General features: G+C 40.8%; 1 protein-coding gene across 1 annotated transcript in view; it reads right to left on the reverse strand.

The window, feature by feature from the left end:
* LOC109869714 (protein bassoon) overlaps positions 1–6,790 on the reverse strand; it is a 182,719-nt gene extending 175,929 nt beyond the window's left edge. Inside the window, exon 1 of the mRNA XM_031804218.1 lies at positions 6,516–6,790. Coding sequence (XP_031660078.1) covers positions 6,516–6,685 — 170 coding nt within the window. The 5' untranslated portion in view covers positions 6,686–6,790. The remainder of the gene's footprint in view (positions 1–6,515) is intronic.
* Between the last annotated feature and the right edge of the window lie 11,007 nt (positions 6,791–17,797).

Consider the following 17,797-nt stretch of genomic DNA (forward strand, 5'->3'; position numbering starts at 1 on the left):
GGTTCAATATTGATTTCATCAGACCAGAGAATCTTGTTTCTCATGGTCTGAGAGCCCTTTAGGTGGCTTTTAGCAAACTCTAAGCGGGCTGTCATGTTCCTTTTCCTAGTTCTAGGAAGAGTCTTGGCGGTACCAAACTTGCACTGTATAGGACTATGGGCTAGGCTATATGAGGTGTGCAACTATGATTTGAAAAAGTTGCAAAAATAAGACATGCACTATTATTTGCCTTATTGCACACGTTGGGTATCATTCACAAGTTATAATACATCATTCACAAGTAATTGGTCTGATAGTTGACAATATTAGCCTTTCTTAATTTAATGTTGTCTTCACATATTGGAGGGCCTGTTGTCCGGACCTCTGGCAGTCTCTATGGGGGTGCCACAGGGTTCAATTCTCGGGCCGACTCTTTTCTCTGTATACATCAATGATGTCGCTCTTGCTGCATGTGATTCTTTGATCCACCTCTACGCAGACGATACCATTCTGTATACATCTGGCCCTTCTTTGGACACTGTGTTAACTAACCTCCAGACGAGCTTCAACGCCATACAACTCTCCTTCCATGGCCTCCAACTGCTCTTAAACGCTAGTAAAACTAAATGCATGCTCTTCAACCAATCGCTACCAGCACCTGCCCGCCCGTCTAGCATCACTACTCTGGACGGTTCTGACTTAGAATATGTGGACATCTACAAATACCTAGGTGTCTGGTTAGACTGTAAACTCTCCTTCCAGACTCACATTAAGCATCTCCAATCCAAAATTAAATCTAGAATTGTGTTCCTGTTTTGCAACAAAGCAGCCTTCACTCATCCTGCCAAACATACCCTCATCCTACCGACCCTATTTACAAAATAGCCTCCAACACTCTACTCAGCAAATTGAATGCAGTCTATAACAGTGCCATCCATTTTGTCACCAAAGCCCCATATACTACCCACCACTGCGACCTGTATGTTCTCGTTGGCTGGCCCTCGCTTCATATTTGTCTCCAAACCCATTGGCTCCAGGTCATCTATAAGTCTTTACTAGGTGAATCTCCGCCTTATCTCAGCTCACTGGTCACCATAGCAGCACCAACCCGTAGCACGCCCTCCAGCTTTATATTTCACTGGTCACCCCCAAAGTCAATTCCTTCTTTGGCCGCCTTTCCTTCCAGTTCTCTGCTGCCAATGACTGGAACGAATTGCAAAAATCACTGAAGCTGGAGACTCATATCTCCCTCACTATCTTTAAGCACCAGCTGTCAGAGCAGCTCACAGATCACTGCACCTGTGCATAGCCCATCTGTAAATAGCCCATCCAACTATCCTCAGCCCCATACTGTTATTTTGTGTGTGCTCTTTTGCACCCAAGTATCTCTACTTGCACAGTCATCTTCTGCACATCTATCACTCCAGTGTTTAATTGCTAAATTGTAATTATTTTGCCACTATGGCCTATTTATTGCCTTACCTTCCTTATCTCACCTCATTTGGACACACTGTATATATACTTTTTTTCTGTTGTGTTATTGATTGTATGTTTGTTTATTCCATGTGTAACTCTGTGTTGTTGTTTGTGTCGCACTGCTTTTCTTTATCTTTGCCAGGTCGCAGTTGTAAATTAGAACTTGTTCTCAACTAACCTACCTGGTTTATTAAAGGTGAAATAAATAAATAAATAAAAACATTTAAATAAAAAAAACGTGTGAAATTAGTTTTGATTAAGAATGAACCATTATCATGCAGCTGTCTTGGAACATGGGATAAAAAATACATGTCATCTATGCACTTAAATAGCGAATGGAGGACACTTTTCCTGTTGTTCACTTTCATGCCAGCCAGGTACTGTAGGCTATACTCCTGTTGTAAAGCAAAGCAATGTGCTTAATATTAGGAAAGTTGATAAATATAGTAGACCTAGCCTATAGAAAGCTAATGGGATCCTACTCTTTTTAATAGAGGCCATCGATCTGTTTTCTCACAATTTCATAGCCTATAGAAATGTTGCGCAACATGAGCTCATAGGTTCTCATGAAGTGTTTGAAGGACAATAGAGTGCTGAGTACCAGGCCGTTATCAAATTTGGTTGGCTACTAATGACCATCAGCAGCATCAAAGCCTGGAGAAGCCTAGTTACCGTGACTAAACGGTCAAGTGGAATTTGACTGCAGTCATGACTGGTGACCGCCGGTGTGGTGGTAATACGGTCACCGTAACAGTCCTAGACCAAACCTTTGGAATCATTCCTGAATGGAAAATACAGTTACTTAAATTCATGGTGATAAAACAGTACAATATTTGTGTTTTTGTCTGCAAAACTCTGCAGCTTCTAAATTGCCATGGGTGCAGTGCAGTTCTTAGAAAAGGTAAGCTGAGTGACATATGGGTTGTGAGGTCACAGCTTTCACTCACTGTAGATAGAAAGGGTATGAATAAAAAGCAGAAGCTGTTCTTGGGCAATAAACCATAGTGACGGAAATAGGACACCACAGTGCCTGTTTAATGTGCCATAACAAACCAATTGAAAAGGATGGGACTATTGACTGTGAATAATACCCATCTCTGAACAAATCATCACAGCAGGCTACTGTTAACTTAGGAGTCATGTTGAGGAAAATCTGTGGAATTTAAGTGCTGCTGCCCTGACTGGGTCAGAAATGGTAGAGGTTGGCATGTTCTCTCATCATTCATGTTTGGCAGTCAGAGTATGAGACTCTGACACCTGTGGCCCCTGCAGATGGATGCTGGTAGACAGGTCAGAGCTGAGCAGACAGGCTATATTACAAAAAGTGCCTATAAATCCAATCAAGTCAAGAAGGTACAAATCCCTTTTTAGCTTTGTGGGAAGAACCATCCAGGACAAAACTAAGGTCATGAGTATGGTGTCTCTGGTCATGGACAATCAGTTAGAGACAACCAACACCATCGAACACTCCATGAAGGTTGCTGTTTCAACGCAGGTAGTTGTAACAGCTGGGTAAGCATTTAAAGGCACTGACACACACACACACACACACAACTATTTAAAAACCCTTTTCAATGACTAAGACAAGGACCAAGCTCAACCACTGGGAGCCACAAGGACTTTTAAATTGTTTTTTATTTAACAATTATTTAACAAGGTAGGCTACTTGAGAACAAGTTCTCATTTGCAACTGCGACCTGGCCAAGATAAAGCAAAGCAGTGTGACACAGACAACAACACAGAGTTACACATGGAGTAAACAATAAACAAGCCAATAACACAATAAACAAGTCAATGACACAGTAGAAAAAAAGAAAGTCTATATTCAGTGTGTGCAAAAGGCGTGTGGAGTTAGGCAATAAATAGGCCAATTTAGGCAATTTAGCAGATTAACACTGGAGTGATAAATGAGCAGATGATGATGTGCAAGTAGAGATACTGGTGGGCAAAAGAGCAGAAAAGTAAATAAAAACAGTATAGGGATGAGGTAGGTAGATTGGGTGGGCTATTTACAGATGGACTATGTACAGCTGCAGCAATCGGTTAGATGCTCAGATATCTGCTTTAATAGAGCAGTGGAGGGGATGCTATTTTAAGGGAGGGATTTGTTTATTGACACACATACACACATTTGATCTATGTGTCAGTCATAATGAACATGGTAATTGGGGCCCATGCATGCAAATCTAAGAAACATATTGTGATTAAAACCTTCAGGCCTACATCCTTACAAATGCAAAAGCTGTCACGACTGCTCCCGCTCCCCGGTCCATCATTATGCACACCTATCACCATTGTTACACGCATCAGCACTTCATGGGACTCACCTGGACTCTATTACCAGTGATTGCCTCCCTTATATCTGTCACTTCCTCAGTTTCTTCCCCGTGTCAGCATTAACGTAGTTTTGTTCCCCTTATCCAGACGCTGTCCTTGTTTTGTTTCATGTCCATTATTTATTAAATATTCACTCACTTGCTTCTCCGTCTCCCAGCGTCTGTTCTCACAAAAGCACGGTAGCGTGATAAGATGCACACCTCATCTCAACACAGACTGAGTAAGCCTACTTATTACCAAGAACAGCCAGAGTCACTGTGATTTGTAGTTTGTTTGTAGTCCATTTAATGTTATGACAAGACTAGACGAAGGTGACATAAGGGTGATTTCGAATGAAACTAGAACAAAACAGGGCCATGATTTGGGGAATTTTCACGAAATGTAATACATAGAAGGGTACTTTGGAGGAAGGATTGCTGACGTATATTTGGCATTTGTATCTTAAAGCAGAATTGAGAAATAATTCCTAAGAGTTGGAACATTTGTGACATTTTGGCCTTACCCAGGCCTACGTTAAGACTCCATGAGGTTTAGGGCTATTTGTATGGGCTATGAAGGAAAAATGGTTGATGCTTGTCATATGAAGATTCCCCGCCTACTCGGAAACAGGAGTCAAATTTTGATTTCAATAACAATTTTCTTACACTAATATATGAATATTGAAAAATCTAAACATGAATATTGCAAATATAACATTTTTGATTTGGCTAATCCAACAATAGAGTGATAAGATCACCAATAGTGATAACATAACCAATAGAATGATAAAATTACCAACATCACCAATAGTGATAACATCACCAATAGAATGATAAAATCACCAACATCACCAATAGTGATAACATCACCAATAGTGATAACATAACCAATAGAATGATAAAATTACCAACATCACCAATAGTGATAACATCACCAATATAATTATAAAATCACCAACATCATCAATAGTGATAACATCACCAATAGAATGATAAAATTACCAACATCATGATAAAATCAGCAACATCACCAATAGTGATAACATCACAAACAGAATGAAAAAATCACCAACATCACCAATAGTGATAACATCACCAATAGAATGATAAAATCACCAACATCACCAATAGTGATAACATCACCAATAGAATGATAAAAACACCATCACCAATAGTGATAACATCACTAATAGAATGATAAAATCACCAACATCACCAATAGTGATTGATAAAATCACCAACATCACCAATAGTGATTGATAACATCACCAATAGAATGATAAAAACACCATCACCAATAGTGATAACATCACCAATAGTGATAACATCACAAACAGAATGAAAAAATCACCAACATCACCAATAGTGATAACATCACCAATAGAATGATAAAATCACCAACATCACCAATAGTGATTGATAACATCACCAATAGAATGATAAAAACACCATCACCAATAGTGATAACATCACCAATAGAATGATAAAATCAGCAACATCACCAATAGTGATAAAATCAGCAACATCACCAATAGTGATAACATCACCAATAGAATGATAAAATCACCAACATCACCAATAGTGATAACATCAACAATAAAATGATAAAATCACCAACATCACCAATAGTGATAACATCAACAATAAAATGATAAAATCCCCAATAGAGTGATATTCATTCCAATAGTCCAATAATATCTACTGCCTAAAGTAGCAAGACCATTGCCTAAAGTAGCAAGACCATTGCCTAGAAACATGCATACATCATTATTGGACAGATTAGTAGAGGGAGTTATGATTATAATGTGTATGGCCCATAGGACATGGCTTAGATAAGCCTTGCGTTTCAGAATACCATTTGACAGAGCTTAAATTCTCAAATAGCTGTCTTTAGAGATCCAGATTGCATTGAGACATGCACACACAAAAAAAAAATGTAAACGCCCTACACCACCCTGGGCCAATCGGTTACATTCAGAGAGAAAGAGGTCCATGGACCACACTTTGAGAACCCCTGGTCTAGCCTATTAGGCTATATAATGATGGATATGTTGGGTTAGGCTACACATTATCATCATGCCAGAAATGTCTGTCTTTCTACAACACAATGTTAAAATCGAAATAATCAAAGGACTGATAATTCGATGGTTTTTTAAATTAAATGTTTGTTATTCATTGCTTATGAATGTCATTCTGCAAAGCATCCCGACACTGTTGCGAGCTGGTACCCACAACATCTGAAGATGATGTCGTTTGCACAACATTATCGAAAGAGTGGCGACACTGACATGAATGTCTTAGATAGCCGTACTACTAGGCTACACACACATATAGCAGCAATAGCTTCTCCCATGCAAACACCAATGCGGAAACGGAGGAGCTCGAGCATCCTTTATGACAACCTCGAAATAAACTATAATTCAGTGTAGGGTCATGTCCTCTAACGCTATAATTTCATGGTTTTACTTTTTACCAATTACATTACACTTGATGGAGGGGAAATGCTACCCATTTCGCATTATATGATATGAATGACACGTCCCAACTGCGAACCCATGATAGGCAAAAAACAAGTAAATTGTAAAAGCTTGTCAAATCCAACTGCCGAAGCCTAACTGCAACGTTTCACTACACAACGAGGAAATATAAAGCATCGTATGCAATGTCAAGTGTATAAGGATATGAAATCTATAATTGTTCTTGATACTTGATATCAACTGCACCGTTGCTTATAACAGGTCTTACCTATTCATCCCCGGTCCGCCACCCATTCCTCCCCCGGCAACAGCACCATTGGCGGGCTTGATGTGCTGTCCAGAGCCCGGTGCTGAAAACGAACCAGGAGCTCCAACCATAGAGATGGAGCCCGGTTCTCCGGGTTGTCCGCTTCCCTCGATGCTTCCTTCGTTGCCCATCGTCTCTGGTTAGGAGACCAAGGAGACTAATTGTATTATTCGATAGTTTTTATAATTATATTAACATAGAAAGCTCAGAGGAGCGAACTCAGCGATGCTGCTCATCCACCGCCATCATCACCTACGATCCAGAGACCTGCGTGAGGCACGCGCACAGATGCGAGAAATAGCCAGGGCACGAGCGCTGGTGCTGACGCTGAGATTGGCGTGCGCGTCGATTTATCAGACTATTCTCATGTTTCTTGGAGGAGAGGGAGCGCCCAGAGATCTTGGGATGATGATGATCTGTTTGTTATCTGTTGTAGGCTGCTGATGTAGGCATCATGTGAACGACACATCCACCACCAAACACCCAAATCAAAATATATATTTTTTAAACGTACCCACATGAATTAGTTAATCAAATAACCATAACCATAGCACATGCGGCCTAGGCTTGCATACTGCCATAAAGGGGGCCACCAACAACACCAATGAAGTAAATGCATCCAGTACTATGATATTTTCACATGAAAATAGCACTTGATATGTGTGATACTTCTGTAGCCTAAGCCTAGAGCAACATATATTTTTTTAATAATTTGAATATAGGCCTACATTTACAAAATATGATATAACAACAAAAACGAAAAATAGGGTATAGACTAATAATTTCTTAGTTTTCAATCATGGTAAAATAAAACAAGCTTAGGCATCTAGTATGGACAGTGCTGGATTAGGCCCTACCAACCAGGCATGAAGGGCACATGCCGTGGCACCCAGACCTCCAGGGGGACCCCACTGATTTTGTTATAAAGTTTGAGTTACTCATATAGCATAAGAACACGGCATAAGCCATGGTAAAACGTGTAGAATTGCAGTAAATTCGTTTTAAAACTGCAACATTTTCCTCCACCAATAAGAGGGGAGCCTCTAAAGTGTTCTTGCCCAGGGCCCCAGATTTGGTTAGTCCGGCCCTAAGTGTGGAGGGAATGCTTCATTTCCTCTACACATCTTCAATAGATACAGTACCTCTGATTTGAGTAAAGAGGGGTCTTTCCTTTATTGAATTGGTCTACAAGCCAGGCACCTTTCCTACACAAAAAAAAACATATAGACCTACACTCTTAGAAATATGGCTACAGTTAGTTTACAGTATTGTTCCCGAGGGTTCAACATATACATATTGTACCTTGAGGTACACATATCAAATTTTATTTGTCACATGCGCCAAATTTTTATTTCACCTTTATTTAACCAGGTAGGCAAGTTGAGAACAAGTTCTCATTTACAATTGCGACCTGGCCAAGATAAAGCAAAGCAGTTCGACACATTCAACAGTGTTGCACATGGAGTAAAACAAACATACAGTCAGTAATACAATATAAAAATAAGTCTATATACAATGTGAGCAAATGAGGTGAAATAAGGGAGGTAAAGGCAAAAAAAGGCCATGGTGGCAAAGGTGTAGACCTTATAGTTGTAACGGCTGTCTTGGGTGGAAGAAGGAGAGGACCAAAGCACAGCATGGTTAGTGTTCATCTTTTTAATAAGAAAATGAACACTTCAAAAATACAAAACAACAAAGTGAAACCGAAACAGTTCTATCTGGTGAAGACACACAAAGACTGAAAATAACCACCCACAAACCCCAACCGAAACAGTTCTATCTGATGCAGACACACAAAGACTGAAAATAACCACCCACAAACCCCAACCGAAACAGTTCTGATGCAGACACACAAAGACTGAAAATAACCACCCACAAACCCCAACCGAAACAGTTCTATCTGATGCAGACACACAAAGACTGAAAATAACCACCCACAAACTCCAACCGAAACAGTTCTATCTGGTGAAGACACACAAAGACTGAAAATAACCACCCACAAACCCCAACCGAAACAGTTCTGTCTGGTGAAGACACACAAAGACTGAAAATAACCAACCACAAAACACAAAGGAAAACAGGCTACCTAAATATGGTTCTCAATCAGGGACAACGATAGACAGCTGCCTCTGATTGAGAACCATATCAGGCCAAACACAGAAATAGAAAATATAGAAAAACTAACATAGACTGCCCACCCCAACTCACACCCTGACCCAGTACCCTGAGGTACTGGGCCGTACGCACTACCCTCTGTAGTGCCTTGCGGTCGGAGGCCGAGTAGTTGCCATGCCAGGCAGTGATGCAACCATGCTCTCGATGCTGTAGCTGTATAACTTTTTTGAGGATCTGAGGACCCATAGGCTTTGTTGTGCCCTATTCACGACTGTCTATAAGCTTACATGGTACTGTTCGGTACCATTTAGGGTACATGTGCGGATACAATTAAAAAAATTGCACCCAATATTCTGAATATAAAAAGGTACAATCAGTGGGAGCATAGGGGTTGGTAATGTTCTCTAGTTGCGCCATGACTGGCTCAGTGGTCTGTCACTCATGGGGACACTACGTCACCGCCAAATCTAAGGGTAGAGCTAAAAAATTCAATCCCCTTGGGTGCTGCCATAGAGTTATATTAGAAGTGCCCATCCAAGAAAGCTCAAGGTCGTTGGCCACAGATAAAATTACGTCAAATCACGTTATATCTACAGTAGCTTTGATTGAACGGATCATGTCAACATCATACTTTCTAAATCTTAGCTAGCAGTCATCATCATGAATCAAGTCGACAATCTACTGGCAAATCCTGTTTAATCCTTGTTATATGAAGAGAAATAATGAAGAGAAATTATAGATAAAACGTATCCGTACTCATCGGCCATTGGACATAAACATTACACAACAAGTTGGAAATCGCAAATTCAACAATGAGTGGTTTGGAAGGAATCAGTGGCTAACTGCAAGCATTGCAAAGCAATCACTAGCCTGTAATTCAGTGGAGTAGGTCTGTGGTCCCAAATCTGGGTTTAAGGGTCTCTTTTCCAAGTTGAAAATGATAAACATTCAACATTGGCCATGCTGTCAATCCAGCATGATTTCTGCTGCGCTCACAACAACTGTTAATTTGGAACTAGGAAATCTGACTTCAGTGAGTTCAAGACAACTGAGAATTCGGGAAAAAACAAGCTCCGACTGTGAAAAGACGTTTTGAACGGTCATCCAACTCAGAATTGTAAGTTGGGAACTCGGCCTCTTTCTAAAGCTACGACCTGAAGATCACTGGCGTCATCATGATTCAACCTTATTTTTTTTTGTTCCCAGTTGTCTTGATAGCACCATAAATCCAGAGAATGGCAGGAAGTTGATGACAACATTTTCCCACGAAGGACCGCCACGCCACCTTCCTATTCAAGTGAGCACAGCACAACAAGGTGAGACCAAAAATGTCTTGTATGCTGCTGCACAAATTATGTAATATGCCAGGTAGATATCTAATCTAATCTCTCTAATCAGCTTGCCATTCCCTCATGCCATAGTTTGTACATCTCAGTTGTCAGTAGAAACCAAATTTGTTGAAGCAAGTCAACCATATCAGCTATGTTTTTTAAAAAGGCAGTAAATAAGTCTGAATTAACTGTTTCGCTGCCAGACAAGGCTCACCTGATAGCCAGGTGTAGCAGTGGTAAGGCCCTAACAGTTTGTGGGCACCATTTGTCACCGTTATAGTGGAATTAATGTATTGTTTAGTGTTGTATTGTGTAGTGACTTTGCTGGCCCCAACAAGATTTACATGCTAGAATCGTCACTGGGTACCATCATCACACATTCTCAAAAACCACACCCATCATTATCATATTTTCCACAATTGTTTCTTTCAATATGTGTGTTTTTGCATGCACATCGATTAATTGATCTCATGCTACTCAAAGATACATATATGTATTTTTGTTAACATATCCAATCGGTTAGTAGTTGGATTTATTGCACACATTACTGAGATGGTTGTTCCCATCTCGTCTCATTTATACATTTTTTCTCACCTTGCAGTAACAAAGTCAGGTTGTGGTGATTATTTCGGGCTATCCTAACTCTGGCTGGTGTCCAATAGGAATTACATATCACTTCGCAAGGCAGCATAATGTGACTTGCCCGATGTGAGTTTCAGACCACTGTGTTCAGGTAAAACTAACTAAGGTAAAACTAAGTGTGGCCTTATGATATAGTATGTAATGTATTGTCATATAGGGTTTAATTTAAATATTCTTAGGCCTTAGGCGTCTCACAGTACGGACATTGCAATTTATTGCCATGGCCACATCTGCAGTCCTCATGCCTCCTTGCAGCATGCCTAAGGCATGTTCACGCAGATAAGCAGGGACCCTGGGCATATTTCTTTTGGTGTTTTTCAGAGTCAATAGAAAGGCCTCTTTAGTGTCCTAAGTTTTCATAACTGTGACCTTAATTGCCTACCGTCTGTCAGCTGTTAGTGTCTTGACGACCTTTCCACAGGTGTATGTTTAGTAATTGTTTATGGTTCATTGAACAAGAATGGGAAACAGTGTTAAAACCCTTTACACTGAAGATCTGTGAAGTTAATTTGTAAAAATCCAAATATCTTTCTAAGACAGGGTCCTGAAAAAGGGACGTTTCTTTTTTTGTTGAGTTTATGTACCTTTAGTTGTCCCCACAAAGGACGTACCTTACAGGGTACCCTGACAGCGTTGGTAACCCTTTAAGAACAAATCTAAACCTTTATTTCTGTGAGTGTATCAATACTTATGGTAACTTTAATGTCCTCTTTGAGCAGGAAATTAACACAGTAGCTCTCTCAAGCTACTGCAGGACTAGCTTTGTTCCAGGTCGTTTGTGCACATTCCTCCACTACTTCAGGTCCAGGGCTAGAGCATTTTTTCTGTTGTGTCGCTAAGACTTTAAGAACCCCAACAACACAGATTAATAAATCACGTCAGGTTACGGCCCCACTTCAAGGTTGATCAAATCTCTTTTATGCTAAATAAACAATCACTTTGTTCCTAAACTTCCATCCACCATCAGAGCTGATATTCTGATCCAAAGTCATCAACTAATCTGCCAATGGCCAGCAAAGCATCTTGGATGGACAGCCTCAGGCATTATCAGTCACACTGATGATATGGAGGTTGTGGTGCATACTTAAGGTGATAAAAATAAGGCATGTGCCAACACACCACTCCACCTCAGGCGGCACGAATGGGGAAATACCATTGAAATACCTTGATCAGCACTTTGGCTACACACCTGTTCCTTGGACCGCAGAGAAGAGCAGAGGCTGGGCAGTGCCAGTCTGCCAGTAGTTTATCTGATCCCCCTCTCCCCCTTCCATCACAGTCAGACTAGACTACAGCTATAGACAGCAATGAACAGATCCCTACTGTAATGCCATAAATGAGCTAAACTAAAGATTTTCTCTCTGTTTTAATTTGGACTGTAGTAGGCCTATCACTGGAATCCAAACAGAACTTCGTACCTGAAACTCCAAATGACTTGATCACCTTCACTACTGTATAATGAAGAACTTGTGTTGATCAATATACTGCCCCATAGGCCCGTCAACCACAGAGCAACCGGTCTATATCTGTCATATCAGTTTCAACATGATTAGGAAAGCCTGGGCATTGCCAGAAGAGGAGAGTAAATGCGATGCCAGAGGAACACTTAGCACAGAGCCATATATAAAAATACGGTATACTGTATATAGTTAAATATGGCTCTGAGATCAAGCCCTGCCTATATTAAATTATATCCATATAAGCTATAGCATATAGCCTAGCCTAATCCACCTGGAATTTACAGGACACAAACCCCTACCTATCCCTTTCATGAATGGGTTAATTCACTACCTGCCCTACATTGAGGTCTCTCCATCCCTCTCCACCACTCCCTCCCTCCTGCTACCTTTCCCTCTCTTCCCCTGTCCTCCCCATCTCACTCTCCACCTCTCCTCTCTCCTCTCTCCTCTCACAATAGAGTGGATATTTGACCATCTCTCCCTGCTGTCTGAACAGAACATGTTGCTGGCGTGCCAATGCTGTATAAAGAAACCCAAGGGAAATCTGAGAGACAGATGGCTGAGAGAGAGAGAGAGAGAGAAAGAGAGAGATCCTGAGCAGTCAGTCACCACCACTGCAAGACGTCCACATTTTCCCTGCTGGGTAATTGAAGGCCCGTTTCTGACAACAACAAAAAATATCTACTCATAGCATTGCAGAGGCTTGGTGGGAGCTGTGTTGAAAGATATTTTGACATTTGATTATGTTTGTGGCGTGTTGGAATGTTGGAATGTTTTCAGACTTCAGGACACGTAGAGCTGCAACAAGTGTAGTCTGAGGATAGGTTTGGGAGGGAGGGGAGTTTGTGAATGTCTCTTAAATGGGTTTAAAACTCCACATCAGCAGGTTCTCAAATTTGGTTTATAATTGCATAATAAAACAAGGTTTTTAACCCCTCACGATGATAACGTGGTATCTTGCCAACAATGTATAAAACAGCCATGTGGTAATTAATATGGCATGTTAGCCCTATACGCACTCTATAGAACAACTTACAGGCTGTGATGGTATGGCTTGTAATACGCATGATGACGTAAGACCCTGATTTTATTTAAAACAGCATATGACACCACTGAGAAATAAGCAGTGAGGCAGTCATTTGATTCTACAGTACAGAAGAAAAGCAGATGGAATTATCAACGGTAAAATGCACTGTTTGGTTCCTACAGGTCTATTTAGTCCAGCTGTGCTCCAAAACAGATTTGTTATAATGACTTAATAAACTTAAAAGCATGGTGGCCTATAGCTACATGAGAGCATGTTTGGTGGTAACCATGGAACCTTAATGCTGGTCAGACTGCACTAGGAAAATGACCATGGTGAGCTACCACATCTAGTGGAGGAATACCATCATTGCACTAACAGCTGCAAACAGCATCATCATCATCAGTAATGTGATAAATTGGTGTAGAAGAACAGGGGTTATTCACCCTCCTCCTGGAGAGCCATCCTCCTCCTGGAGAGCCACCCTTCTCCTAGAGAGCCACCCTCCTCCTGGAGAGCCACCCTCCTCATGGAGAGCCACCCTTCTCCTGGAGAGCCACCCTCCTCCTGGAGAGCCACCCTTCTCCTGGAGAGCCACCCTCCTCATGGAGAGCCACCATCCTCCTGGAGAGCCACCCTCCTCCTGGAGAGCCACCCTCCTCCTGGAGAGAAACCCTTCTCCTGGAGAGCCACCCTCTTACAGGATTTTGTTCCAGTCCTAATTTAACACACTTGATCCTGCAATTAGTTGTGTTCGTGTAAGTCTGGGAAAAAAGCCTGCACAAACAGTTGACAAGTTTCATCATCCTTCTATACAGATACTACAGTAATCAATGTCAGAAACATTATTAAGGGTGTGTATGGTTTGGTTGCATTCTTAAACACAAACTTAAACATCTGATTCAATAAGTAAGAAAGGTTACATGGCCCCAGGTAACCCCTGTTAAGGCCTACCAAAATAATAAAATCATCCTGGAATGGCAGTTGGGTATGATGGCTCTCTCTCAGCACTAGGTGTATCGAGACCACTGTCAGAATGGGCCCTGCTTTGCTCTGTCTCACAGTAGAGGATTTAAAAACAAACATGAAGAAGCACAGAAAACTGACAGAGGCTTGAAATGGAAGAAGGACTGCATCTCTCCCAGGAGGAGCTAGACTGGGCTGAAATGGGGGTAATTCTAGGCACTGGTGGTGTAATGCTGCTGAATTTACATTGCAGAGCACAGCCGACTACATTCACAAAGCCTTCAGATCCCTGTCGGGGGATTGGGAGACAGACAGAGGGTTGACTGACTGTATTTGAGCTGAGAGAAGAGTTATTACAGATGATAGACAGAATAGATAGATTAGATAGATAACATGCCATCATAACATAGAACAGAATATTGGGGGAGAATAAACAGACAGAGAGAAAAGAATCAATGCGAAAGGGCCATACATTTGGTTTGACATCTGCATTGGTTTGACCCAAGTCTGATAGCTAGTAAAGGTAAATGCTGTAGCGTAGGTGTCTGCAACTACAAAATCATCGTAAGTCAGGATCAGTCTTCAATAGCCTCCTAGCTACAGATTGTTACACCAGATAATGTGATTTATCAAAAATCGTTGGTAAATTACATTATCTGGTGTAATAATCTGTAGCTACTGGACCCCCACTGGTTGAATCAACGTTGATTTGACATCATTTCAAGTCAATTACATTGAACAAACATGAAATAGATGTTGAATTGACATCTGTGCCCAGTGGGAGTAGTCTCCACGTCCCCATTAAACTTGCTCTGACTCCTATCATTCCAAACACTCCACACATTTTCAGTGTGTTGTTGTGGAAAAACAAGTCATTATTTCAAGTTTATAAGACCAAAAGGATATGACTTTAGTTAATTAGCTAATTAATTATTTATTACAGATCAATTCTGTTTGCTTGTTAGAGTGGAAGTGAACACTGCCAGTACATTGCTCTCCAACCAGGTAAATTATTTTAGGAGAAAACTGAAGTGAAAAAAGAATTAACGTAGCAGGTTAGGAAAAGGTTTAGGTTTAGCTAAAATGCTACATTTGTCCCCAACGAGATTTGTCCATTTTGACACAACAATAGAAGCCATCAGTTCTGAGAACAATGAGAGTCACCTGGAGGAGACTGGTGGGTGGAATCATAGGAGAAAGGGCTCATAGTAATGGCTGGAATGGAATAAATGGAACTGTATCAAACACATCCAACATAGAGAAAGACCTAGTTAAACTGCAAATTACACACATCACCAACACACACTTACCCCCACCAGACATGCCACCAGGGGTCTTTTCACAGTCCCCAGGTCCAGAACAAATTAAAGGAAACATACAGTATTATACAGAGCCATGATTGAATGGAACTCCCTTCCATCTTATATAGCGCAAGTGAACAGCAAACCTGGTTTCAAAAAACAAATAAAGCAACACCTCACGCCTCTCCCCCATGTGACCTACGTGTTGTGTATATGTACTGACATGTATGTGGAACTAATAGTTGCACACACTACATGTTCATGTTTTTAAATGTATGTAAATTGTAAAGTATTTTGTCTGTAATGTCTTTTTCGTTATATGTCAGACACTAGTAAGACTAGCTGTCGCCATTGGTGTCGGCTAAGGGGGATCCTAATCAATTAAATCATATGGAAACCATGTTTGACTGTTCCATAATTCCATTCCAGCCTTTACAATGAGCCGTCCTCTTATAGCTTGTCCCACCAGCCTCCACTGGTGTCACCACACAGGCCTCGAGTCTTCATTGGGGTTTTTACCAAGAGGCCAGGGTTCCGGTCGAGAAGCATGGTTTAGACAGCTCCTACAGTCTTGCTTCGGTACTGCAGTTTAACTGACGCCCGATTTGAAAATTCCTAATAAGACACTTTTGTCATGACCTTTGTGCATAAAACATTCATTTAATTGTTCTAATAATTGTCACTGAGGCCATTTTTTTTCCATCACTCACAGCCAAAGATATTAACATTTCATATTCATCCAACGTCTGCCATGTTATTGTATGATTTTGTTGCTGCTGATGCCGCGTTCAAAACAGGGAAATGTTTGACCTCCGAATTCAGTGTGTTCAAAACGACAGGGGACTCTAAAAAAAACTAGGTCCAACTGGGAAAAATCGATTTGGATGGTTATCCAACTCGGAATTCCAACTTGTTAACTCGGACCTCTTTCTAGAGCTCCGACTTTCCGACCTGAAGACCACTGACTTCATGATTTGACCTCGTATTTTACTGAGTTCCAAGTTGTTTTAACGCTGCATAAGCGCTAGTGTGTATGTGGAGTTGGCCGTGTAAACCGGATGCAAAACTAATATAGATGGTCCAGGAATAGGTATATACGAACATGAGTATATTATGTTGAAAACAATGGTCGGACATCTTCTTTCTACCTAAAATTGAAGGAGGGTTTTATAGATTTCTAAATGGCCTCCCATGGGTTCAAGGACCAATCACAATGGCAATACAAAACAAAACATATTGTGATTAGGGTATGGGTATAAAAAATCTGACCAATTGTATTTTAGACATAGACTGACCAATAGATTGTGGTTACATGTTATAGCCTACCGATAGTAGGCCTATTTATATTTTTTAAGATTAAGATAACTTTTTTGTTCAATTGCCCACAAGGTCCAACTGAAATATGCCTTCTGGTTTTAACCCAACCCCTCCGAAAGACCCACGGGCCTACATATACTGTTTTTTTTGGAGAGGTGTGGGGGGCTGCCACGGGGAGTTGTTGTGGGTGGGTTAAGTGCCTTGCTCAAGGGCACAACAACAGGTGATGGCATCTAGAATCTGACACCAGCAATCCTCCAGTTGCCAGCTCCCTTCCCACCAGATTCTTCCCATCTAACCTGGGATTCAATCTGGCAACCCTCCCGTTCCTGGCTCGCCTCTCTAACCTCTAGGCTACCTGCCGAGAGATGAACATCTTAACTCTGAGTTTGTTTTTTCTCTAACGATGTTATGTTAATATGTATAATGTCACACGTGACATTGACAAAGAAGAAAAACCCTGCGACGAACCAGAAGTGCGTGAAAAGCGGGTTCATAACTAAATCAAGGCGCGTTTAACATAGTTGGGCAGTAGGGGGCACCGCGAGAATGAGAGAATTTAGAGGTGATGCAGACTGCTTTCTGAAGATGATCCAGTAGACTACTACAGATGCTGCGTGAAATATATGGCAAAATACTCTGTTAATTACCATTCCATCTATCAATTAACTCAGAAATCAATGTGTTAGGTTACTGTGTAAGAAGAGAGAAAATGTAGACTTGGAAAAGCTTCCATGTCATTAATTGAAAACCCATAGAAATTGGACAACAATCTAAAATGGGTTCATTTTATAGTTTTGAAATTCAGGCTTCATTTAACATATTTATTTATTTTGGTGGTATAGCAATTGGATATTAATTGTCTGTCTAAATTGCAGTTGAGCTCAATGTGTAGCAAAAAAAATATGTGAATCAACATAATAATTAGTTTGCGGCGTATTTAACTGTATGCATATTAATGTATTACGCAAACTGATCATGTGTCTCAATCAATTTGATCCCCATTTTCGCCGAATTTCTTAAGATTTTGGCTGTGCGTTTCCGGAACTCTCGAATTGGATTTTGTATTCCTGGAGGGGAACGACAG

Source organism: Oncorhynchus kisutch, linkage group LG24, assembly GCF_002021735.2.
Source record: "Oncorhynchus kisutch isolate 150728-3 linkage group LG24, Okis_V2, whole genome shotgun sequence".
NCBI classification, from domain to species: Eukaryota; Metazoa; Chordata; class Actinopteri; order Salmoniformes; family Salmonidae; genus Oncorhynchus; species Oncorhynchus kisutch.